Genomic DNA, 26,284 nt, shown 5'->3' on the forward strand with positions numbered 1-26,284 from the left:
TCTCTAAACTGACTGTAAATTATTAGGAATGTTGTTTGGTTAATGGAACAAGGCACTATAAGGCAAGAGATATCAAAATATCGACTATTAGTCCTGATGTGGAGGCATTTGATGTGAAGTCCTGCTGTCATTTGTGTGCTAAGGCAAAACATTACTATTAACTTTTCTGTTGGTGTTCTTGGATAAAAACTAAGATACATTTGGATTATTGGCAAGACACTCATATACGCTTTGCTATCTTCAAACAGCTGCTGTCCCTTCATGTTCTGTGCCTGCCTCATTTTAATTTCTTTTAGAGAATTCATATTGCTGATCTGCAGTGGTGTGAAGTGTGGTGTAACAGGATTGCCACACGTTCAGACCTTTATTGCATAAGAGCAATAATGATTCACAATCAAAAGTAGGTACAAAGACCTGAAATATAGTAAGAACAATACATAAACAATCAATTAAAATAGCAGCCAATAATATTAATCAAGAATAGACACCCAACAATTAAAATACAGTAGTATGCCTAGATTTGATTTTATAGGCTTCTACTAAGAAGTTCGCAACACATGTAATAATGTGGAGATTAACATCTTCTAAAAAATAGGATAGAATTTTCCTTTTAGTAAATACATTGTGTTGGAGATATTCAGCTAAAAATTGTCTACATTGTGAGGCCAGGAGAGGATATTCTAAAATAATATGGGTTATAGAATCAAGGACTCCTAATTCACATGGACATAATCTATTTTGGAAAGGTGTCTGTCTAAACCTACCATAGAGAACTGTTGATGGGAAGGCATTTAAATGTGCCAAAGTAAAAGTCTGACGATGGAATGGGGAGTCTAAAGAAAAAAAATTATGGGGTATCTTCCCATGTCTTTGGAGTATACCTAGATTGGCTGCAGAGCAAACAGGGGAATATGAGGGAAACACTTTCTGGTATTTGTGATCCACAAATCTTAGTTGGATTCTTTATATAATTCATCACATAAGAAAAGAGTGTCCACCTCAATACCAAGTTTTTGTAGTTTGTGGGTAAATGTAGAGAACCAAGTAATGCTATGCCTGTCTTTCATCAGGTAGTATAATAAACTTCCTGAATCCATTCTGAAATGAATTTTTAACCAGAACTTAAAAGCCATAATCCAGGCTCTGGTTTCTAGAAGGTGTAAACCTAGCTCTGCACAAATGGCTAAGTGGGGGACACATTTGGAAGCACCTAAAATCTGACAGCAGAATGATGATTGCACATTCTCCACACAGGGACTAAAGGCTCCAATCCACAAAGGGAGGGAGGATTTTAGCATTGTAAATTTTCAGGGTTGCTGGAATGAACTGGTTACCTCCTAAGAAATATAACTTTTTAATTTGTGCCAGAGAATATCTTACTAGACTTACATCTCTATTATGATGCATTGGCCATCTAATTCCCAAATACTTGTAAGCCTTCACTTGTTCAATTTCTTCTGTACTAATGCACCATTTACATAGGTGCCAGCTCTTTGAAAAAAACCAGGATTTTTGATGTTTCATAATTAATTACCAGTCGATTCAATCTACAGTATTATGAAAGGCTTTTAAGTATTTTTGGAGGCCAATTCTGGTACATGAACTAATAAGTGTCGTCAGCGTATAGCAGTAAGGGTTAATAACACTGTCGTCAGCATATAGCTAATTGTTCTATGAAGGGAGGGTGGCCATTCACAACGGACATATGTTGGTTCAAATCATTCAGAAACAGATTAAAGAGATAAGGGACAAGAACACAGCCCTGTTTTACTCCTTCAGTAACTGGGAAACTGGAAGAGAGTTGACCGTCAGGGGATACTTTAATACCTGAGGTAGCATCATGTAGTTTCTTGATTAAGAAAAGTAGGTGTGGTTCCATCCCCAGAGTTTTAAGTTTTTCCCATAGCAGACCTCTGGTGACTGAGTCGAAAGCGCCCTTTAAATCGATAAAGTCTGCATACAATTTCCCTCTTTTAGGCTTCAGATATTTATCTGCCAAGAAGGCAAGGGTGGAACAATGATCAATTGTAGATTTCCCTTTGAGGAAACCAATTTGTTCCAGGCCAATGATCTTCTCTTTAGTTAACCAATTTAATAGGTGACATTCAAGATGTTTAGAATACAGCTTACATGAGATGGAGAGTAGGCTGATTGGGCGATAGTTTCCAGGGGAAGTCGAATTACTTTTTTTTCTATATTGGACATATTAATAATCTTAACCAGGACTCAGGGATGTTTCCGTTCTGATCGATAAGAGTAAATAAGTTTGCCAGTGGAATAGCCCACCAGTCCACATACTTCTTAAAGAGTTCAGCTGGTATCCCATCTAGACCAGGGGCCTTGCCAGTCTTCAATTCAGAGATTAAATCAGTTATTTCCTCGGGGCTCACAGTAGGCCATTCTGGATTGGTTGAAAAGGTAAATTCTTCTCTGCACTCTATTGAAATATCTTGGTCATTAAATATTTCAAAATAATAATCAACCCATTTTTGAGGAGTAGGTGTTAATCACAACCAGGGCTGAATTATTTTTCAAGTAACCAGAGACTGTTTGCCAGAATAGTTTACAGTCTTTGGTTTTAATTGTATTCAGCAAATGGTCCCATTTTTGTTTATAAAGCTGTTCCCCCCCACCCCCGATGATCAGGCTATAATATATCTCCTTGGGTGCAGAGTAAATTTTTAGGTTGCAGGAATTATTGTCTTGCCTAAAAGTTCTAAATGAGTCCCTGAGAAGTTTTTTCATAATCCTGCATTCTGAGTCAAACCATTGATTGATTACAAGTGGGATTAGGAGTACAAATTGGTTTGGCTACAGAATTACAGGAAGCAATTATCTGAGCATAGGCTAAATTGGCCTCCTCCATAGAACAGGTTTTGGCAGTAATTGTTCTAAACTCCAACATTCTGTCTGATTGAAATAAGCAGAGTGACTCTTTGTCATTTTGGGTAGTCTATTTAATTCTTTTAGCAGAGCCCTGGGAAACACTATCAGGGGATATAGATACTGGCATATGAGTTATAAGAGAATTATGAAGTGTCAGCAGGAGGGGCAGATGGTCACTCTAAGTGCGGATTCCGATGGAGAAAGAGCTAAATAGTGGGCATAGATCTGAGGAACAAAGGCAATAATCGATAACGCTACTACCTCTTGTTGAGGAGTAGGTAAATTCATTTGCATTTGGAAACTGGGTGACCCATTTAGGATATTAAGATCATAAATAATACAAAATTCCATAAGTTGTAAACCTGCCTTATTATATAATGTATCTTTAGAAATTTGTATGTCGGTATTCTCTGCTCCATTTGCGTAATTAGAAATTCGTATGTCGGCAAGGGGTGGGGTAAGTGGTCAAATCCTTCAAAGCCTAAAGGGGAAATAAGATTTTGGTTACTTGGTCCTATCCATGCATTCATATCACCCATTATAAGGAGTGGGGTACATGGGAAATGTTTAAGCAAAGAAATAATAAAATCAGGTAGTTTGTTCCAATTGCTCAAAAGCATTTAATTGTCCTCAGGTGGAGGACGATAAACATTTACCAGAATCAGCATAGAATTAGTTAAGTGAATTAATAAGGCTTGTACTAGGGGAGGGGAAGAGTCAAGTAAAGTTACGTCGGAACATATATTTGCTTTAATCATCATTGTTAATCCAGCTTTAAATCTGCCCCTGGAAGCATTTCTATGAGCAGCAATGTTGAATGGAAGAAATCCAGAGATATTGATTTCTAATTCTGACCAAGTTTCTTGAAGTAGAATACAATCATAATGGGTAAGGAAATCGATAAAGTTAGGATTATATGATTCATTCAGCCAGCCGGCAATATTCCAAGATATGAGGTGAAGATCTCTAGTTGAAGACTTTTCAGACAGTCAGTCTAGCTCTTTAATTTGGTCTTGCAGTTTTTGAGAGTCTTGATATATACACCCATTGGTAGATGGAAAGCCAGATGGTGTAGAATTAGAGGCCACATTGTCAGAGTTAGTTGGTCTGAAGAGAATGGTTGGAGATTATAAGAGTACAGGCTTCTTGTTGTTGATCTGAATTTGTTGGTAAGGTGTCCTATGAAATTTCTATTTGATTATTGGGAATCTCTTGGATTCTCTTTTGGAATTCAGTCTGTTTTAATATGAGATTTTCCCTCAATAGATCCAGTCTCTTTAGGATATCCTGTTGTTCTTGCGCTTGAAGTGATTGGACGTGATCTCTGATATTATCTTCCAGAATATTATTTCCTGCTACTATGTCCATAGTTCCATCAAAATTATTAGGCGGGGAAGGGCAGTTGGTGTCAATAAAGGGGCATTGAAGTTTCAACAATGAACAGGCTTAGCTTTGTTGAAAACAAAGTTTCCTTTTATTGATTACAGCAATGCATTTCACTACGCAAGTTCGTTGATACTAATAACGAGAGGGGTGCAAGCATGAGCATATATGGATACACATCAAAGCATAAGGGTTTTAAATCATTTCCCATAATAAAACTGGGGCTCCTCTGGTGAGAATAGCCAGGGCGCCTATCTGTTATCTCCCACCTACATAAACTGTCTCTCCTCCCCTGCTGTGGCCTTGCTAGGCGCCTGGGAACGGGCTAGATGTTTTACACTTCAAAAGGCCTCTTGGCACCTCAGCTCCCCCCTCCCGGCCATCCTTCATATTCCTCTACAATACTGGGGTTAGTGCAGCAAAAGGCATAAGGTTAGTTACCAGTAAATAAACAGTGCAGGTAATAAAGTAAACTTCAATGTATACAAGCTGACAGTTGGTTGAATCAGTTGGCTCTTCCCTATTTGAATTATTGTTGTCGACCTTTGAAGTCAGGGGATAATTCAGTTGAGTTGGACACTTCTTGGTGGGTAGTAGTGGAGAGATCATCTTGTTCTTAAAAACACGGGATAGGAAGACTCCCTTAAATGCCAGATAACCTTTAGATTGTAATAGAAGCTGAGGTATATGTGTTGAATTAAATGATAATATCACCCTCTGAGTCTGGGCATTGCCACTCACAAGATCCATTTCTAGTAGATCAATCTGGCTCATTTCCCTTGGAAACAATGTTTTCAAATGTTTACTAGTTAGTTGCATAGTATTCCATGTAGGGCATCGTCCTCTGTAGTTGCAAATAATTAGCCAAATTTTATTTGGGGTGAGAACCAATTTGTAGGGTTTTATTAAGTTCTTACTCAGTGAAAAAGGCTTATCATATTCCTTTGGCTGTAATTCATTGGCAGATGGGGTGCCCTGTTCCAAGGTGCTTCTTTTAAAAGTTAGCTACTCAATAATGTAGTCCATTTTATTATGAAGTAGTTTCAACTGGCTACAGATGAAGTCTACTGTTACAGATATTAAATGTGTTATATTAGAGAGTTCTCTGCAACCCACTTCAAAACTGTTGCTTTCAGTAGAATTTAAAGAGAATCTTGACTGCGGCTTCCTCAGAATTTGCATTCATATTAATCATGTCGTGAGGGTCAGCACACTTTTGTGTAAGGGCTGCTCAATAGCATCCTCATTATCAAAATTAGCCAAAATCTCAAAACGATTAGATGTGGGCACTTGGGCTGAATAAAAGTCATATATTTTCAGTTGTTTTCTGGTAATGGAGAATCTTCAGCTTCTCTCGGTCGTTTGGTAACGCCCATGTTGATTGGTAGACAGAGTATTGGATGCAAGCCCAGAGACAGATAGGGTAATTAAAAACAACTCTGCATCTCTCCCAAGTTTAAAAGACTTCAAATTCACTGTTATTAAAGGAAGAGCTTGCAGAGCAACTGAGGGAAAATAGTAGTAGTAAATTCCTAAGTAAGCCAAGTTCCCACCTGGCAACCTTCCAGAGTCAGAGACGGTGAGGACACCAGCCAATTACCCAGTTAAGCAGGGGAGGTTTGCATTCCTCAAAAACTCTGCTTACAGTTGAGAGAGTTAAGATGGAAAGGGTAAAATCCTCAGGGTTAAAACAAAAAATTAAAAGAGGCTTATCATAGACTTATCATTACAGAGCCGTAGAGCCGCATGTCTGCCTCCCTCCAATGCTCGACCTATATATCAGCAGGATTGCATATACCCACCTCTTTAGAGGCTCAAGATATGGATTATCTTGATGGTCACATATCTGTCCTGATAATCAAATGGGAATTGTATATACGCCTGCTTTCTTCTTTCTCCACTCCCATCTCCCCTAGTATTGCTCTCGAGATGATGAGTGCTGTGGAAATCAGCTCTGTGTCTGGGGTGAATGCATGAAAGCTGCTGCAAAAGGAACAAATGGAACAATTTGTGAAAACCAGCGTGACTGTAATTCTGGAATGTGTTGTGCATTTACAAAAGGTCAGTCATTTCATCATTTCGAAGTGTGTCCTGCTATCTTTTCTGTATTTTCCCATCGATGAAAGGCCGAACAAGTAACTACATCAATATGTGGGTTTGTATTTCTGCTCTGTTCTACCATGTGTAGTAATCTCAGACTCAGAAAAATTGGTTTTTAATACAGAAACACTACAGCATAAAATAAACATCTTCCTGTATGCTGAAGACTGAGCAAGTGGGAAAGCAGGGCACTTAGAAATTGAGCACTGTGCTGTCAGGACTAGGGGATCCGCGTGAACCATGAACCTCCATAAACCTTTTTGTTTAATAAACCAGTTCAAGGTTTGTGATGTGGTGCGACTTGCAAAAGCCATTTAAAAGGATCTCTTTAAATGGTTTTTGCAAGCTGCACTGCTGTGGTGGCGCAACTAGCAAGCGAACTCAGAAGGCATTTAAATGCCTTCTCCAAGCCCCACTGTCAGTGTCAAAGCTACCCGGGAGTTACGTGGGAGTGAGATGGCATGAACTATGGCCCAGTTTATAATGAATTTTACCCATCCCTGGTCAGGACAGAACATTTCCTCTCCTGTTGATTCTTAAGTTATTGCCTGCACATGAACAGCGATTTTTTAAACCAGAAATTACCTTTTTGTGAGTCTGACTTGGAAAGTTGCCAGTATGGAAGTGCTTGGTTTGGTGAAAGTTTTATTATATATAAAAAAGCAGTCTCTATAGTAAAACACATGGTATCACTACTGGGCAGTTTTCGTCTTCAGGACTTTTAAGATTCATACTAAATCTAGTTGATAACATTGCCATGAGAAATTTTTCAACCTGGAGTAGACTTACTTCTGAAGAAATATTCTCATGAGTTCAACAACTGCTGTTGAACAAACTTCCATTTGAGTTTCATACCCCTAGCTAGCCATGATCTCATAGAAGCATAATTGAACCTTCATATTACTGCTTACAGACCTTTTGTTTCCTGTGTGTACCCCATTACCTGGAGAGGGAGAATCTTGCCATGACCCTTCAAATAGACTCCTCAACTTAATTACATGGGAGCTGGAACCAGATGGAGCACTGGACCGCTGCCCCTGTGCACATGGATTGACTTGTAAGATGCAGAGGTAAGACTTTGAAAGAAGAATAAATAGCACCAGATCAATGACCAAATATTGTGCTTGTGGTAATTTGCCAATCTACTTTCTAGGACAGCCCAGACAGAACTATATATTACAGGTAGTTCTGTTGCTATCTTAACTGATACCTTAGTTGATCCATTTCCATAATTTTGCTCCATTGTGATGCCTGTGGATTCCAGTTCCCTAAATCTATTCCACAATAAATCCGATGGTCTTTAAAGTGTTAAACTTGTTTGATACATTATACCAGTATAACTTCTCTAGCCACCCTTCCTGCCGGCTCAGCTAACTGGGTGCAAACTGGGTTCTAGTGGTGAATGAAGCTTTAAAATGCTATTTAAAAATGCTATTTGAAGTGCTTATAAATACTAGTGGCCAGGATTGTAGCTTCCAAATATGTTTCAGAAGAATTGTTTTTATATTCTGCTTTTCTCTGCCCTAAGAAGTCTCAAAGAGGGTTACAAGTGACCTTCCTTTCTCTCCCCACAACAGGAACCTTGGGAGGTAGGTGGGGCTGAGAGAGCCCCAAAAGAACTGTGATTGGCCCAAGATCACCCAGCAGACTTCCTCTGGAGGAGTGGGGAATCAGACCTGATTCTCCGATTACAGGGTCCACTGCTCTTAACCACTACATCACATTAGCTCTTTCAACCACAATCATATTGTGAAATGAATTAATTAGTTGCAACTTCTTGATTCAACTGAACATGAGCTGATGTCAGTTTTTATGGACCTCACTTTTTATGCCAAATTGTATAGGCACAGTAAGGGACAGAAGAGATTAACCAGAGGAAAGAGTCAGAGCTGCACTCTTAAGTAGATAAGACTGAACTGCACAGTGTAAGTACATGTGTTAGGATGCCCTGGAGGCTTATGGACTACACCTATTTATAAACAAATTCTTATTCGATTGATTCATGACAAAAATATATTAACAGTCAAAATGTACTACTTTTTCAACAGCTACAGCAGCGATTCTCTCTGTGAGCTATCCTTTAATAAGACCCAGAACAAGGGTGCTGAGGAACCTTTGCTAGTAGATGAAATATCATTACTGGAATTTATAACACAAGATATTCCTGGTGACTATGAAGAGACACTGATTAACCAAATGCAGGAAGCCTTAGAGAAAGAAGTATTGGTTCCCAAAGAATTGGATGTAGCCGGTAATAGACTTTTTGAAGACAAAATGTAATTAATTGGTCACAAATGCTTGTAGAAAAGTTTTTCTATACCAAATTAAACTATTTCTGTTGGATAGAAGTGCAATAATTTAATTTGTTATTTCCCCCTGTTTCTCAAATCTGAAACTACATTAATTGAAACATGAAGCATTGGCAAGAAGCTTCATTTAAGGACAGTTCTTCTGAGTTTTTGGCAAGATATACTGGGGTGGCCAAACTCATTTAATGTAAGAGCAACATAGAATGTCAGATGTCTGAGAGCCGCAAGACATGAATGCCAGATGTTTGAGAGCTGAAAGGACGGAAGGCAAATAAATGGGAGAGATGAAAAGAAAGCAACTTTAACTTTAAATGGATTCTCCAGGCTGCTGGCTGGCATGGAGAAGTGATTTAAAGAGAGAAATACCTTCTCCAAGGCAGCCAATGGGAACTTCAAGAGTCACACTATATGTGTGAAAGAGATGTAGCTCTTGAGCCAGTTTGGCCACCCCTAATTTTTACTTATTATAGGATGAGATTAAGTATTTAACATGGGTGGTTAGTTTCAGTCTCTTTTCTGTATAGTGTTCTTTTTCAAAGGAATTTCTCTGATGATGAATCTGCTTCTTAAGATTGAGCATTGGTCTTTATATTTTGTGTCTGTGTGTGAAATAATCAGTGTGTTGTACATTTGTTATATTCATTTAAAAAATGTTGCCTAATGGGCCTTAAGCTCTCAGGTTAGCTACATTCAGGTATTATGCAAACCAGTTTCTATACCGAACCCTGGTTTATCTGTGCCTTGTGAACTCAAACACCACAATGAGTACAAAACCTAGTTTCAAGTTCTGGTTTACCAACACCCAAGGAACTCTGTTGAATATTTGCATTGTGCAGTTTGATCAAACCAGTGTACACTATGTTATGTCTACCATTTAAAGGCTTACAGTAGTTCACACTGTATTTTTCTTGGTTTTAAAAAATAAAGTTCTGGGTTTGTCCATCAGGGAAGAAATGCTGTGACATTAATGAGGACTTAAAGCATCTCTGGCTTCTAGCACAAGGGTCACTTGGGATATGATAGGACTATATACACAGTGAGGAACAGCAATGCAAGTACCTGTGTATAGTTGTATTGTCTTCCTCCTCCTACCCCACCAAAGGATCCAGTGTGGTATCATGGCTATAGTCAAGGACTTACAAATACAGTGATATGATTGAAATTAATCAGCTGTGGATCATGTTCGCTTCCCACAGGATATACTACGTGCGTCATCTGGTATACAGGTACTCTAGAGGTGAAGGTATGAACTATGCAGCATTGGCATAGGCATGTTTAGTTTATGTCAAATTCCCAAATTATGTTATGTAAAAAATCTAAAGCGATCTGTGTTTCTTGGGAATACTGGTTTAACAGCAAAAGGGGGTGTTTCATAGAAGACCACATTAGATTTTCTGATAGCATATAATCTTTGTATCATAGTTTTGTCTAAATGTTCTTCATGGACACATAGTTGGTTACATCTACCTGGAACTTTCACAATCCCTCTACACCTCAAGGCTGGGAAGGACAGTGCACCAATCCGTCAACAATTTTATTCAGACTCCTTAGCTTCTGTAAGATTAAGGGAAATTTTTCTTATGTGACACTAAAAGAAGCTATTTACTATTTGCTGCCTTTGCACGTGCAACCTCAAAACACTTTCTATACACGTAACTCTCCCATTAGAGGTAGTTCCTGTAGGTGACATTTTGGATACTTTATAAAACAGCATTCTCAGCCTTGAAAGCTTCTGCAGCTCATCCAAACAAACCCCTCCCCCCATTCCAACAGTTTAATAATCCTAAAAGTCATGAGAAATCTCCCATAGATACTTGTTCTGAACAAGCCAAAGACACGACTGTCACCTTAATTGCAAAAGGGTAGGTGTATTAGCCTGCTATAGTAAACAAAAGAGAGTAGCACCTTAAAAATCTAGCGTTTATTTCACTGAGCTTCTGGAGGCATCGCCTACTTTTTCAGGTATGTGAAAATCAAACTGGAAAATTCATTATCTGCCTTAACCTCTCCCCCCGTAATCTTCCCCATAAAAAGGTCCCCAAGTTTGATGACCACATAGCTGATATAAGCTGTGTGAAATAAATGTTAGTTTTTAAGGTGCCTCTGGACTTTTATTTTCCATCACCACACAAGCCTGCAGAAAGTTGGCTATACAACTGGAAACTGGATACAAGTTCCCAAATTTGCTGCTTCATTTTTGTTACAGGTTCTTTGCAGCCATTTGTTCTAGCTCAGTACAAGATAACAAAATTAAGTAACTGAAGAAAAGCTGAGAGGCTGCTACTGCAGCAGTTAACAAGGAACTGAACAGGAAGTGTGGCTCTGCCTATTCAAGGTGCACTCAGTAAACAAGCACTGGGGGGATGCATTTTACACTCCAAATTTTAAATGTTTGTAGGTTCTAAGATGTAGTGTGTCAGTGTAGTACACAGGCCAGCTTACCTATTTTAAGAGGAATTAACACCCAAACATACATCCTTTTAATGCTTTCAAGTCCTATGTTACAGCAAAGGAAAAAATTAGGAAATCTCAGTTAGAGTGATATCAAATTCAAGTGGCAACCATACAAATGCTTGGAAGGAACCAAAAGCTAGTGCCCAAAAGTACCAAACCCTTGCTCAGTGTGATAGCACAGAAGGACAGGAAGAGTTCTGCAAAATTTCAGAAAATCAACCATCAATCCAGGACCATAGTTTATGGATTATGTCCTGAACACAGTTGGTAGGTGCAGGCTTGCAAAATCCCCAAGAACCACATCTCCTCCCTAATCCTCTTATATTAGTCACTTATTAGATACATGAGCCATTCTATCACAGCACAAATTTACTACATTTTTTCTTGGCATCTACAGGCCTTTTTGACCTATTACGTGATTTGTCTGCACCCTGCAGAACTGTACAATGATACTCCTTTACTTCAGGGACCCATGTTGCCCTATGATTAGATAATTACACCATTCAAATGTTCCAGAAGGGGTTCTGGGTTATGACACCTGATATCCTGAGATCCATGGAGTTTTCACTGGCAAGTAAACAGTCCTGTTCAATATCAGAGAGTCAAGGTTCAAATCCACCCTTACCATGAAATCATTTGATGACTACAGGCCAAACATCCTCTCTGCATCACCTACCTCATGGAATGAATATCCTTCATGATCTTCAATGGCTTTTCTATAAGGTGATGCTGAGGAAAAGGAAGTAAGGCGTATCTTTCTTGTGGCATAGCTTGCTGGAACTTTGATAAGGTAATCAGGAAGTTGTTGAACACAGACAGTATGGTATAAGAACTGGCACTTTATACTTATCTGCAATGGATGGAGGCCCTCCAAGGTGCTCATAGGTTACACCCTCTGCCCATCAAGTAGTCTTTTGTACTAATTAAGATGTGAAAAGATACTTTCTTTTTGGCATGCTACCATAAACATGAGAGGAAAACTTTCCTTCTGTGAAGTTACCTCTACATAAGATAATGCTGTACATTTCATATTAAAATAAGGAAAGTATGATTAAAATAACAGAATGAGCAAATGTTTTATTGGCATGTTCATTGTTGTAAACAGCATCTGGCATGGAAAAGTTTACCAAAACCTTTTATTGATTGATATAAATTAGATGGCATTTATTTAAAAAAAACAGAAAACGTATGTAGAAGTTTGTAGTTGATCTTATGAAGTAGCAACCCAAAATCATGTTGTGTCTGGAAACTTGCAATTAAGTCATGTTTACTGAATCAGTCTTGCACCAAACCCTGAACTACCAGGAAGTTTATAGTTGCAGGTGTTAAAGATGTTCAACTTAAAAAACAACAACCCTACATATAATACTATGAATCAACTCCAGGGGGGGAAAAAGTATGTCTTGCAATGGTACTAGAAGATGCAAACTTGTAAGAGTCCAAAACCAAAATGTACAAAAATAAGGAGCCAAACAACACCCCCTGCAACTCGTTAACAAGGGAAAAATACGAACTAAGTACCCAGCATTGCCAAACATAAAATGGATACAAATTTAAATAGGCAGCTACTTTTAAATGTACACAGTGACTATTGATATGTGAAGAGAAATACCATGGTAAGCAGGTGAAATGTGGTTCTGCTAACTCAGAAGAGCAGAGTTGTATTTACACACAATGAAACAGTGGAATTGCCTGTATCTGTAACCTAATAAAAATCAGTTACCTTACAACACTTCTTGAAGACAAAACAACACCTGCTGGTAATGGTAACTTTTTCTAAAAAATACTTTTTTCAGATGTTCCTGCTTTATGGAAGAGAAACCTTATAAGAGTTACTTAAAAATCTAACTTTATAAAGTTTAGGGTCTGCCAATTCAATCACATTTTCAGTTTATTTCCACGCTCGTGCTTCTAAAAAGCCACTTTTACATTTACTTCAGAAATCTTCAATGAGGTAATGTGTGTATCAGTGAAACAAACAGAAAAAAAAATCATTCATGGCCTTTGCACAGCTTTTATTATCAAGCTATGAATATCCTGTTTGAGGCTAGTTAACTAGCTACTGCTATGTGCACACTGTCCTCAATTTTTGCTCATTACCTACCCCCACCCCATTTTTGTGGGTTTTTTTTTTATTTGCACATCCCTTTTATCTTTACAGTACATTTGACTATAGTGCACACAACATGATTCCAAGTCAAACAGTGGCCTGACTGGGCACTGTGCTTCTGATTGGTAAAACTGCAGCCCAATCAGTGCTGGTGTCTTTGCTGTACACCTAAAGTCCTGCCATAACGACACTACACAGTAGTAGTGAACCTCTCACTTAAACAAAAAAAAAATCCCCAGGGAGAATGCTGAAATAAGTATCAGTCTTGAGTCAAATCTTTATTTGGTGCTCCATCCAGATATATTTTTAGTGCTTTTTCTTTACGAGGTGAGTAGGTCACACGATGTCCAGTTTTCTGAAGCCGGCTGCTTTCTTTTTTCATTAATTCATTTCTCTGTTCTTCGGTCAATTCTACCACTTCTTCTGTTTTATCCCTGATACATAAAAATAATAATTTTAAATTCCATAGCATTACATTTAAAAATATTGTTTAAGGGTGGGTTGTTTTTATCTAACTGCGGGAGAGACCAAGTTTTAAAATAGCATTTCTTCTGCAGAATGCTGAACATGTAGCAGTTGAAGAAGCTACAGGAGCGGGACAAGAAAAAGTTCTGTTCAATATGGTCATTTTGTGTTTTTGATGGCATACCTGGGGAAAAAAACCTAGTCCTGCATTTGAGTAAATACTGTACTTTCAACAAATGTACATAGAATGCTAAAACAGGAGATGGATCAGTTTTATTATAAGGAATACTTTTATCCTGCTTTATCCCTTTGATGGGAACTCAAGACAGTTTACAAAATGAAGTATAAAAAACAAAAATATATATACCATAAGAGCTCCCTCTCAGTGGAAAGTTTCCAAAACATCTCCCAGGAATCCACAAACTATTTAAAATATGAGTTTGGGGATGACTGAGAAGACATATCATGCCAAATCAACAAATGACAGTTGCATCATAATTGTATTTCAACATGTGCAATGCCTCTGCAAAATATCGATATTTACATCTACAACAATGAAAATAACTATTTTGTCGCAGGGCCACACCACTCCAAAATTTATTTAAAGTCACATTTCCCATAAAATACGTTCTTATTTGCCACAGAATGATGTATATCTTCTGCCATGCAGAATCTTTTGAATCCCATTTTGACACTCAGAATCTCTTTATAAATGAAGAGCACTGTATACCAAGATTAGCAAAACACAGATGTGACTAAAAACCCAACTGTTTAAGAAATTTTCAGATTAATTTCTACACATATCAAGTAGACTTTGGGTATGTTAATTCACCAACAAAGTCACGGAGAACACTGCACTACAGTGTTCTCATGCACATTATATATCGGGGTACCAAATTTCTGACTACAGTTCCCCCTCCCCCAGGTTAGCATATGTACAAAATACAGAATGTCTGATGTGCAGTTGCTTGGTAATTTACAGCTCATCAAGCAACTCTTAAGAAAAACTGTATTCCAAACACTATTTTAGTTATCTTCCCTATAATTCTTCCGGCATCCTGGCCACAAATCACCTACTTTCCCATTGGCTGAGGAGGCAGAAGACAAGATGCACTGAGGGAGCTGCTGCAGCTGTGGCAACAGCAGCTTTCACCTTAGGCCTCACCTCAGCAACCAAAGGGCTGGGAACCCTATTCCCACCAACAGACTACTGCCCTGAGTGAGGAGGGAAGGCCTAAAGGAGGCAAGGAGAGAAGAAAAACGGAGCAATCTGGGAGCAATCACAGGGGAGGGGGGATGCACACGCAGCTCATAGCCTATTTCTAGAGCCCACTGTATTTCTTCTGACAATGGGCCTTATTCCTAGTTTTAATATAAGTTGGCTTTATATTGTTTTTCTTCCAGGTCTGTCGTATTACTACCAGGGCTTTTTTTTTTGTAGCAGGAACTCCTTTGCATACTAGGCCACACACTTCTAATGTAGCCAATCCTCCAAGAGTTTACAGGGCTCTTATTACAGGGCCTAATGTAAGCTCTTGGGAGGATTGGCTACATCTGGGGTGTGTGGCCTAATATGCAAAGGAGTTCTTGCTACAAAAAAAGCCCTGATTATTATTATTTGTCTATTGTATTATTACTGGAAGAGCACAGGATGAAGTCTAAATATGTAATTTACTGCAGATTAATATGAACGCAATACAACCATATGCTATTCAAATAATTCATTTTTGTATATATTACAATAGTAACAGTGCCTAAAAGACAGGATGTCTTCAGAATTTCTGTATATATTGTGGGATTTAAAATGATTATTTATCCATTAGCACACAGGAGAAATGTTATCAGAGGGGTGAGGCCTTATCCCAGTGTGCATTTTTTTAAGGCTGTAGCTAATTTCAACAAAATCCATGACTGTGACTGTCATGTGCCAAATATGACCCAGCTATCTACTACAATTGTTTGACCTGATATAAAATTGGGGGGGGGGGCAAGGGAGTGAGCCACTGAAATCACCACACACTAAAACTGGCAGTATGTGAACTGGCATGGTGATGCAGATCAAGCCAGAGTAATGTTTGTAATTTTAGTGGTACTTCCTTCAACAGTCAAAACAATCAAGATTCCTGCAGAGACACATGAATCCTTGTCTGCATGCACTGGATCACCCAAAAGGTTTGGTGCTTAATTGAAAGCTCATAATGGTACCCAACATAATTACATAAAAGACTGCCATCAAGTGTGCCCCAGTCGCTAGATCTTCACATCGGAAGTTCAAGTTAACAGCACAGCTGAGGTTACTCTAACTACAATTAGCAAAATTATATGCAATATTAAACTACACAACCTATTCCTGCTCCATAATCCCTCTTTTCAAAAAGAAAGAACAAAACCCCAAACACTGGAAGTTTTCAGTTTTAGTTTAATTCTGATAACTTGCACTTGGTTTTCCTAATAAGGGTTTTAATAAGATAAAAAGTATACCTATAAAATATCACTGCTCCATCATCACATATGTAGAGAGGCCATACATTCAGTGTAGAAACCTTAGGATTCCAATCCAAATCTTGATGTATCTCTAGAACTGAGATTTCGCAAGGAAATGTTCCTCTACCCTGGAAAGAACAAAGTACCTTAACAAAAAGATTGTATGCACCAAGAAAACAGGGTTGCACTTAACTCTCAACAGTTGTTTATTAGTGGTCTTCTGTGCAGGCTGACAGTGGGACTGCACGTGTGCAGGCCAGCCACAGAAAAGATTTCCAAAGCTTTCTATTAAGCTAGGAGCAGCCTTCTTTCACCACTTTTCAGCCAAAATGATCACATGGCCAGGAGGAGGAGTGCTACTCCCTCAATTCTCTCCCCGCTGTCACCGGAGACTCAAGACACGAAGGTTCCTGAGAGTTCACAGTGGGGCACGAGGAAGGGATGTGCACATGCACAGAAGACTCAATGAATAACAGTTACAGGTAAGTGCAGCCCTGTCTTCGTAACTGTGGCTTCTGTGCAGTCCCACACTGGAAGATTAGCAAGTCCATTCAGTGAAGGAGATGGGTGTGAAACTCTCAAAGAAAGAGATCATGGAGGACCACCTTCCCACCAGCTGTTTAGCATTTCATGTTGACCTTCACCCAGAACTGTCTTTATAAAGCAGCAGGGAGCACTCTACAAGTATCCCAACCAAAATACACACAGGAAAGTGGCAAAGAAAAACAACACTCTTCCAGAGAGACATGTGATACATAAAGTGGCATTGAACAGGCATGCACTCAAGACAGAGTGCAATAGCCTCTACCAAACCATAAGGATGGGTTGTGTGAGGACACTGACCAAGCCTTCTTGAAGCCTGAGAGACCAATACAAAGTAGCATTGGGTCCCTAGGAGACCAAAACCCAAGAAATGTCACCTTCAAGAAATGTAGAGTACACAAATGTCTGGCAATAGAAACAAACCTAAGCATAGCATTGTGTGACATGAGGACTGAGAGGCAATCCCTGGTAAGGGATCCTGGCCAGAGCATCAGACACCCTAACCTTGTGAAACTTCATGAATGGAGTGGGCACTGGTTAGAACCCACAATGTCTTCATTCCACAGTTGCATACTAAAGAACTCTTATTCTAAATGAAGCACCAGGGAAGTGCAAAAATTTGAACGAGGGGTTATACCTCTGTTTTGTAAAATCTTTTAGAAATCTAATAAGAAAAAGTTTAGAGAGTATGAGGCCCAACCACTGACCAAAATGAAATCAATAGCACAAGAAGCAGAATTCAAACACAGCCTCAGTAGGGGACTCTTTTCCACTAAAGAGGTGAAAGACCTAATAGTGAAGGACTGGTGTTTGCCAAAAAGGAACATCTGCGGTTACTGCTACATGCAGGAAAGGAGCTGATCAAACTACTAAAGTTGTCAGCAAGTTGTGAAAATAAGCAGGTCCACGCTATAACAATGAAAGCAGTGAAGCATGTGTGATGTGGCCAAAGAAAGGATGGGCAGGATGCACCATAAATAAACTTTGTGCAGCTTGCAGAACAATGCATGCAGCAAACAGCCAAAGGAAAAAATATAAAAACAGATTACCTTATCAAGGGATTACGAGGGCATCCCCAATGACAGGTGTCCGTGTCAGGAAAGCAGTGGGCATGGAATGTCCCAGTGTGGGCAAGGCCAAATAGCCCAGGCCTCTAATCAGAGTATCTGGGAATTAGTCTCCGTTAGTCAGTGAAAACATAATTAGAGTGCATTCCATTATTATGTGGAGTGTTTGCATTTCTAGTGTTCTAGGTAAAAGTAGTTATATGACAAACCAATTTTAGAAGACCAGGAGCCACTGAGAAACACATGCCCACAGCTGGATCTCCAAACTATAGGGATAGGGACATCTGAGATACTAACTTACAGTGGCTTAGAGTCAAAAGAAATGCTCTGAGAAAAATGAAGTGCTGAGACCATCAGGAATGCACATTAGCTGTGTCTCAGAAGGAAAAAACAAATCTGGGCATCACCTGAGAGATGAAATCCACATCAAAAAATACAAATTCTGTTATGATGTCACATGCAGATATGTAAAAATGCCAGAAAATGCAGCAGTGGAAGCTTTAAAAAATTCCCTAACAATCTTAGTAAAATAAAAGCCAACTAAAGACTAGGAAAGGCAAAGGGAAAATCAATCAGTAAGATAAGAAGCGTTGCCCCCAAAGGATCAAAATTCAACCATCAACAGAGCAGGAAAAACAATACAGCAGCTTTACATGGGCCACCCTAATAACTGTGCATTTTGTAAAACAGCCAAGGCATAATCCCAAACAAAGAAGAATACTGGAATTCTACCACTGGGAACATCTATCAGCAATGGCAGAAGGACTGTCTGTAGGAACAGTGGGGTCAATGAATAAACCAGCCAAGTTGAAATTTAAAGACTATAATACACATAAATTAGATGATCTGGACTTGAACAGAGTCCTTTTCAGGTGTCCTCCTTAACAGGATAATTCAATAAGAATTGAATAAGAATAATTCAAAATAGCATCAAGGGTAATCCAGTAGATACTGTTTACCAAGACTTCCAGAAAGCTTTTGATAAAATTCCTCATCAAAGCCTCCTAAGTAAACTCAGCAGTCAGGGGATAAGAGTACAACTCCTCTTGTGGATTAAAAACTGGTTAATTAACAGGAAACAGAGAGTGAATATTAACGGGCAGTTCTCAGGGTGGAAGACAGCAAGCAATGGGGTACCACACAGGGTTTGGTACTAGGTCCTGTGCTTTTTTAACTTGTTCACTAGTTATTTGGAGTTGGGAGTAAGCAGTGAAATGGTTAAGTCTGTGGATGACACTTAAGTTGTTCAATGAGATGAGAATCAGGGAGGACTGTGAGGTGCTCCAGAGGGATCTGGGCAAGTGGGCACCCATGTGACAAATGAGGTTCCAATGTGGACAAGTACAAAGTAATGCACATTGGAGCCAAAAATTCTAACTATAAATATATGTTGATGGGGTGTGAATTGGCAATCACTGACCAGGAGAGAGATCTTGGAGTTGTGGTAGCTAACTCACTGAAGATGTTGACTCAGTGTGCTACTGCAATAAAAATGGCAAAGGGTTTGCTGGGGATTATTAGGAAGGAGATTTAAAACAAATCAGCCAGTATCATAATGCCCCTGTATAAATCTATGATGTGGCCTCATTTGGAATACTGTGTACAATTCTGGTCACCGCACCTAAAAAAGATATTATAGAATTGGAAAAAGCGAAGAAAAGGGCAACTAGAATGAAGTGTTGGAACACTTTTCCTATGAAGAAAGGTTAAAATGTTTGGGGCTCTTTAGCTTGGAGAAATGTTGACTGAGGGGTGACATGATAGACGTTTACAAGATTATGCACAGGATAGAGAAGGTAGAGAAAGAAGTATTTTTCTCCCTTTCTCACAATACAAGAACTCATGGACACTCAATGAAATTGCTGAGCAGTCAGGGGAGAACAGATAAAAGGAAGTACTTCTTCTCCCAAAGGGTGATTAACACATGGAATTCACTGTCACAGGAGGTGGTGGCAGCTACAAGCATAGACAACTTCAAGAAGAGATTGGATATATATGTAGCAGAGGTCCATCAGTGGCTATTAGCCACAGGGTATTATTGGAACTCTCTGTCTGGGGCAGTGATGCGCTGTATTTTTGGTACTTGAGGGGGCAACAGTGGGAGGGCTTCTAACGTCCTGGCCCCAGTGATGGACCTCCTGATGGCACCTGGGTTTTTTTGGCCATTGTGTGACACAGAGTGTTGTACTGGATGGGCCATTGGCCTGATCCAAAACGGCATCATGTTCTTATGGGTTTTTTCCCATCCCATGGGTAGTACTGAAATGAATAATCTAATTAATGGGAAACAGGTAACCTCCCTTCAGAAGAGAGGTGGGAAAGATCCTGGGTCTGAGACCATGAAGTTATATAGGTGTGAAAAGAAAAGACAGGTTGCTTACCTGTAACTGTTGATCTTCGAGTGCTCATCTGTGCATTCAAACTGATGGGCTATAGTGTGCCTGCACTGATCCTGATCGGTACTTCCAAGCTTAGGAGAAAGGATTTCACACCCTCCCCAATAGCCATGTGTGGAGGGTGGGCTCCACCACACATGCTCATTGGGACAGGCATGAGAATCCCACCAGTTCCTTCTGACCACTGTAAAGCCCCTAAAGGAGGACCTACAGCAGTGGGAAAGGAAGGCAGATAGTGTGATTGCACAGATGACCACTCAAAGATCAACAGTTACAGGTAAGCAACCTGTCTATCTTTTCATGGTCTCTGTGCTTCACACTGATGGAAGATTAGCAAGCTATACCTGAGACCTACCTGGAGATGGATGCTGGAATTACCCAGATACATGCTGCCTGTAATATTGCTCAGCCCACTGGAGCTCCTTATGTCAAACATCTAGAGTATAGTATCTCAAGAATGTGTGTGGCATTGCCCAATTGGTAGCTCTGCAGATGTCTGGTAGAGGAACTCCTTTGAGGAAAGCTGTAGAGGCTGATAAGGCTCTCATGAAGTGGGCACAAACCAGACCCAGGAGGTAGCAAAGTTTTATGGTCTCTACAATCTATTTAAATAGGCATTGTGAGGAGATCTTACATACCATGGTCCTGCTGGTGTAGGACATGAACAGAGATGGTGACTTGTGAGAGTCATGTGTCCTATGAAGACAGAAAGACAAGGCACGGTGGACGTCTAGAATGTGTAGGTGACTGTTTCTTGTTATTGGCTGGATTAGGAAAACAGGTGGGTAAAATGATATCCCAAGAAAGACAGAACTCCAAAATGACCTTCAGCAGGAAGTTCACATCTGGGGGCTAGAGCTGGGTGGCCAAACTGTGGCTCTTTCAAAGAGATTATGTGGGTCTCGAACACCCCAACACCCCATTGGCCAGGTTGGAGAAGGCATTTCTATCTTTAAATTACTTCACCAAGCACATTGGAGAGTGCATTTAAAGTTAAAGTTGCTTTCTTTCTACCTCTCTCCCATCTATCTTCCTGCCTGCCTGCCTGACTTCATGTTTTGCGGATCTTAAACATTTTACTTTTATTCTATGTGGCTTTTACGTTAAGCAAGTTTGGCCACCCCTGGGCTAGCGAGACACCCGGAATGGAAGGATAAGTAGGGAGGATTACAACGAAGAGTAATGAATTCCCCTACCCTACGGGAGGAGGTAATGGCTATCAGAAAGGCAGTCTTCCAGGCCAACAGATGTGGGGTACAGGTAGCAATAGGCTTGAATGGACTGGAAGTCAGCTGGTGGAGGACCAGTGGCAGGTCCCAAGCTAGTGTTGGCTGCCATGTTGGGAGAAGTAGTCACATAAGGTCTTTCAGGAATCATTTAATGGAAGGATGTGAAAAAATGGAGAACCCATCCACAAGTGTGTGGGAAGCTGAGACTGCTGCAAGATATACTTTCAGGGAGAAATGACTGAGTCCTTTGTCAACTAAGGATAACAAAAAAATGAATACTATCATCAAATCTGACATGGAATTATGTACAGAGTTCCAGTATTGTAGGAAGGTGTTCCAGTTGTAAGCATATGATTTTCTGGTGGAAGGCTTCCTGCTGTTTAGCATGACATGGTGGATTCTATCAAAAAGTACATTTAAGCTAGTTTCCACACCATCAGCTTGAGGTGGGGTACGTGTGATGCAGGATTTTGCCCCCATAAGCCAGAAGAAGGTCTGGTGCAGGAAGTGATGACAGACTCCCTTGAAAAGGTGGAGAAGTGAGGGGAATCAGTGTTGTCTCAGCCACCATGGGGTGATCAGGATCCCTGTTGGTTGCTCTCTCAATATTTTGTGCACAGCTCTGGTAATGAGAGGCAGGTGTTGATGGTGCCAGAGATATAGGAGCCAGTCTCCCAGTGGCAGGGGGTCTGACCCCGCTCTGGAGCAGAATGCAGGGTACTTCTGGTTTTGCTGAGTGCCAAAAACATTGATGAGTGGGCAGCCCCATTTCTGGAAGAGAGAAAGAAGGTATTTCCAATTCAGCTCCCACTCATGAAGGGTGGCACCTCCTCTGCTCAGGAAGTCTATGGTGACTTTCTGAGCTCCAGGAAGGTGGGTTGCTACTGAAAATGCATCTGATTTGAGGCAATCTTCCCAAATCTCAAGAGCGAGTCAACAGTGTCTGCGACAGACAGTGCCCTTTGCTTGTTCAGGAAGTAAAGGACTGTTGTGTTGTCTGTCAACATGGAGATCCCATGGCCTTTCAGCAGGTATTGGAAGGAGTAGATGGCATACTTGATAGCCAAAAGCTCCAAGTAGTTGATGTGCTGGTTGCTGAGGTGTGGTTCCCAGGGGGCACCCACACATATGCCATGCAGATGTGCTTTCCATCCCCATAAGGAGGCATCCGTCATGAGGGTTCAGGACAGAGAGAGAATCTGAAAGGGGACACCTTCTATGAGGTTGTCTCTGACTTCTCACCAAGACTTGAGTGGGAAGCTGGAGGTGTGTAGTGACTGGTGGTGGATTTAGGAACGGAAGTTCCTGATGAAACTGACCTGAAATGGCCTCATGTGGAGACAAGCATGAACTATAACTGCTGTAGTGAAAGCCATTAGTCCCAGGAGGCGCTGGATGTGAACAGCCAATGCATCTCCTTGAATGCAAATCACATTGATGATGGAAATGATGGCCTCTGCTCTCTGTGTGAGGAGGAAAGCTTTGCAGGGGCAAGAGTCCAGAATGGCACTGATGAACTGGACTTGGGTAGATGGAGTCAAGTTTAACTTCTGGATGTTGACTTGGCATCTCAAGGCCCGAAGGAGAGTCATGGTGACGTTCAGATGCTGTTATAGAGATGGTTCCAAGTCTGCTACCACCAGCCAGTCATCTATGTAGGGAAAAATGCTTATCTCTTGAAGACAGAGGTATGTGGCTATCACCACCATCATTTTGGTGAATACATGTGGGGGCTGTAAATATTCCAAAAGGTAGCACCTTGTACTAAAAATGGTGTTCTCCAATAGCAAAACAGAGGTACGGTTGGGAGGATGGGTGGATTGTTAAGTGAAAATATGTGTTCTTGAGGTTTAGTATAGCCATCCATGCTCCCTCCTTGAGGAGTGGGAGAATACTTATTTATTTTTATTTATTTATTTATTTATATTTTGATTTATATCCCGCCCTTCCCACCGAAGTGGCTCATGTCATGTCATACTCTGGAGTCATGTCATTCAGAATATTTTGTACACAATGAATTTGTTCAGAGCCCTGATGTCCATTATTGGTCGAAGGCCTCCATCCTTCTTTGGAACTCTAAAATAACAAAAATAGAATCCAGGATTATGGGAGATGGAAGAGACTGGTTCTATAGCCTGTTTTTCAATGAGGATGTTTACTTCTTGCAGGAGACCAGGTGACGGAAGTGTGACTATGATGCTGGAGGGCAGAGGAATTTGAACAAACTCTATGCTGTAAGAACATAAGAGAAGTCATGTTGGATCAGGCCAATGGCCCATCCAGTCCCAACACTCTGTGTCACACAGTGGCTAAAAAAACCCAGGTGCCATCAGGAGGTCCATCAGTGGGGCCAGGACACTAGAAGCCTTTGAGATGATGGATAGTACCCACCGGTCTGATGTTATCTTTTTCTAAACAAGTAAGTAGGGTTGGAGGCGGGTGGGTGCAGCCAGCTTGGGGGGGGGGGGTGGTTGGCAATTCAGGGAAGGGATCAAATACCCTGTTTAGATGCCTTCGAGGGCTTATATCTGCCATGCTGAGATGGTGATGGGGAGAACTTCTGGTTGGTCCCGTAAGAGGAACATGTCTGCCTCTGATGCGACCTGGAAGTCCAGAAGTGTTCTAGGGAAGATTTATTGTAAGGCTTCTGTGTCCAGGATTCTGACAAAGTCTTTTGTTTCCCCGATCTGGAAGAGGAGACACCTGGATTGTGTGAGGTCTTGATACTCTTGTCATGATTCTGTAGGATTGTATCTGTTGTAGAACTGAATAAACCCTCACCCTCAAAGAGAAGATCTCCCACAAGGGTTCTAGTGTCCTGAGGCAGGGAGGTGGAACCAAGCCAGGAGTGTCTGTGTAGAGTTATGGCAGATATCAATGTCTTGGAGAAAACGTCTACAGAATGCTTGGCTGTGTTCACCTGGTGTTTGGCAATAAGCATGCCTTCCTTTGGTAGTCTGTGGGCCTCATGGCATTTGTCTTCAGGGAGTGAGGACATAATGTCCGTGAGCTGCTCCCAAAGGGTGTATTGGTAGAGCCCTTTACGAGACATGTACTTTGGGTTTTGATGCCCAGAGTGCCTGCCAAATAGAACTTGTGACCCATAGAGTCAAGCTTCTTGCCCTCTTTGTCTGACGGGGTGGAATGAGAATGTTTTCCTTTCAAAGACAAGGTGATGACCACTGAGTTAGGCTTCAGTTGCGTAAAGAGGAAATCTGCATCTGTTTCCTGAATTTTATAGATGTGGTCTGTTCTTCAAGAGGATACTGGCATTGAGACTGGTTTGGCCCAGAGAGCTTTAGCAGCCTGCCACAGGACTGATGTCATGGGTAGAGTTACAGTGTGGAAGCATCTCATTGCATGATGTTGAATACTGAGTTTGTTATCATCAGTTTTGGTTGAACGGTAGGTAATGTGAGTGCATGAGCCGTGCATTTCACAAAGTCCCTATAAGAAGAAGACTGCAGATTTATACCCTGCCCTTCTCTCTGAATCAGAGACTCAGAGCGGCTTACAATCTCCTATGTCTTCTCCCCCCACAACAGACACCCTGTGAGGTGGGTGGGGCTGAGAGGGCTCTCCCAGCAGCTGCCCTTTCAAGGACAACTCCTGCGATAGCTATGGCTAATCCAAGGCCATTCCAACAGCTGCAAGTGGAGGAGTGGGGAATCAAACCCGGTTCTCCCGAATAAGAGTCTGCACACTTAACAACTACACCAACTGGCCCAAAGGTCTTCTGAGAGGGACACCAGAGATTCCCCAGCCAGCTTCTGAGGCAGTGAGGGTTCAGCATCAAACCTAATCGGTTCTGAGTGAGTGTCATCTGAACCCTGACCTGATTGGGATGAGGAAGCTTTCTTCTTGGAGAGCTCTAGTGAAGGTTGAGGTGGGGTCTTCAGTTTAGAAGGTAGAGGTTTCCATTAAGCCACTTCCTTTGGAGAGGGTTTAAATGGCAGGGGTTCTGGCATCAACCTCTGATCCCGATGTCAAGAATGGTAGCAGGCCATGGAGCAGGTATCCCAGTCTGGAGCTGGACAAGGCATCCATGGCATACATGTATGACCACAGGTGCTGATCCAAGGTGGTGGCAGTGGGAGCTGCTGGTCGTCTGGAGATATCAGTGCAGATGGACTGGGTTCCAGTTCAGTTAGGCATTCTGGCAGTCACTGGATGGTTAGGCTGGTGCGGAGGAAGTGCCGGTTGTTTCAGAGGGCTACTGTCCGAACCCAATGAGAAAGAATGCAACTGCTAAGTGAGGCGATCTCAAAGTCTGAGAGTCGGTTTCCCTGTGGCTTGAGTCTGTGCAAGCTCCTGAATTGGTGAGTCAAGAAGTTAAAGTGGTGGGGCCACTGAAATCTCTGGTGTGAGGTGTGGAGACAGTAGTTTATTGGGACAGAGGCAAAGGCTCTTGGGTTTCTCAGAGTCCTTTTAATGCCACTTCTCCTTATTCCTCTTATGCTCCTTAACCTCCCTGTGTTTTCTGGAAGGAATAGAGGTGTCTGAATCGGAAGCCAGGGTTAGGCATTTCTGTACCGGATGGAGCTGTGACTGCCTGTGTGGCTGTCAATGTGGATGGAGTCAACATCAAAGTATGCCCAGGGTCCTCTTGAGAGGAGGCCATCTTAGGAGCTGTTAGAGCTGCTTCTAATAGGGCTGTTTGAAGCCTAGCCACCCTGTTCTTGAATGTTTGCTCAGAGAATTTTGTACAGTGGGTACAAGTCTCTGGGAGATGTGCCTCCACAAGGCACAACAGGCAAAGTGCATGGCTGTCCGGTGGAGAGATCTTACTGCCACACTTTTTACACCGTTTGAAGCACCCCCAACATTGTTCCATGTGGTAGTGGGAAGAAGTGTGTGT

The 26,284-nt window shown here is 41.1% G+C and overlaps 2 protein-coding genes across 5 annotated transcripts in view; one reads left to right on the plus strand and one right to left on the minus strand.

Moving 5' to 3' along the window:
* The window catches only part of DKK3 (dickkopf WNT signaling pathway inhibitor 3), a 46,338-nt gene extending 37,626 nt beyond the window's left edge, over positions 1-8,712 (plus strand). The window contains exons 5-7 of the mRNA XM_060262126.1: positions 6,186-6,330; positions 7,283-7,439; positions 8,418-8,712. Of these exons, the coding sequence (XP_060118109.1) occupies positions 6,186-6,330; positions 7,283-7,439; positions 8,418-8,649 (534 nt within the window). The 3' untranslated portion in view covers positions 8,650-8,712. The remainder of the gene's footprint in view (positions 1-6,185; positions 6,331-7,282; positions 7,440-8,417) is intronic.
* A 3,471-nt stretch (positions 8,713-12,183) lies between these two features.
* Positions 12,184-26,284, minus strand: part of USP47 (ubiquitin specific peptidase 47) — a 103,899-nt gene continuing 89,798 nt past the window's right edge. For all 4 annotated transcript variants that reach the window (XM_060263031.1, XM_060263032.1, XM_060263030.1 and 1 more), the window contains 2 exons: positions 16,189-16,319; positions 12,184-13,676 (listed from right to left, as the gene is read on the minus strand). In XM_060263031.1, coding sequence (XP_060119014.1) covers positions 13,502-13,676; positions 16,189-16,319 — 306 coding nt within the window. In that variant the 3' untranslated portion in view covers positions 12,184-13,501. The remainder of the gene's footprint in view (positions 13,677-16,188; positions 16,320-26,284) is intronic.

This window comes from Heteronotia binoei, chromosome 21 (assembly GCF_032191835.1).
Source record: "Heteronotia binoei isolate CCM8104 ecotype False Entrance Well chromosome 21, APGP_CSIRO_Hbin_v1, whole genome shotgun sequence".
Taxonomy (NCBI): Eukaryota; Metazoa; Chordata; class Lepidosauria; order Squamata; family Gekkonidae; genus Heteronotia; species Heteronotia binoei.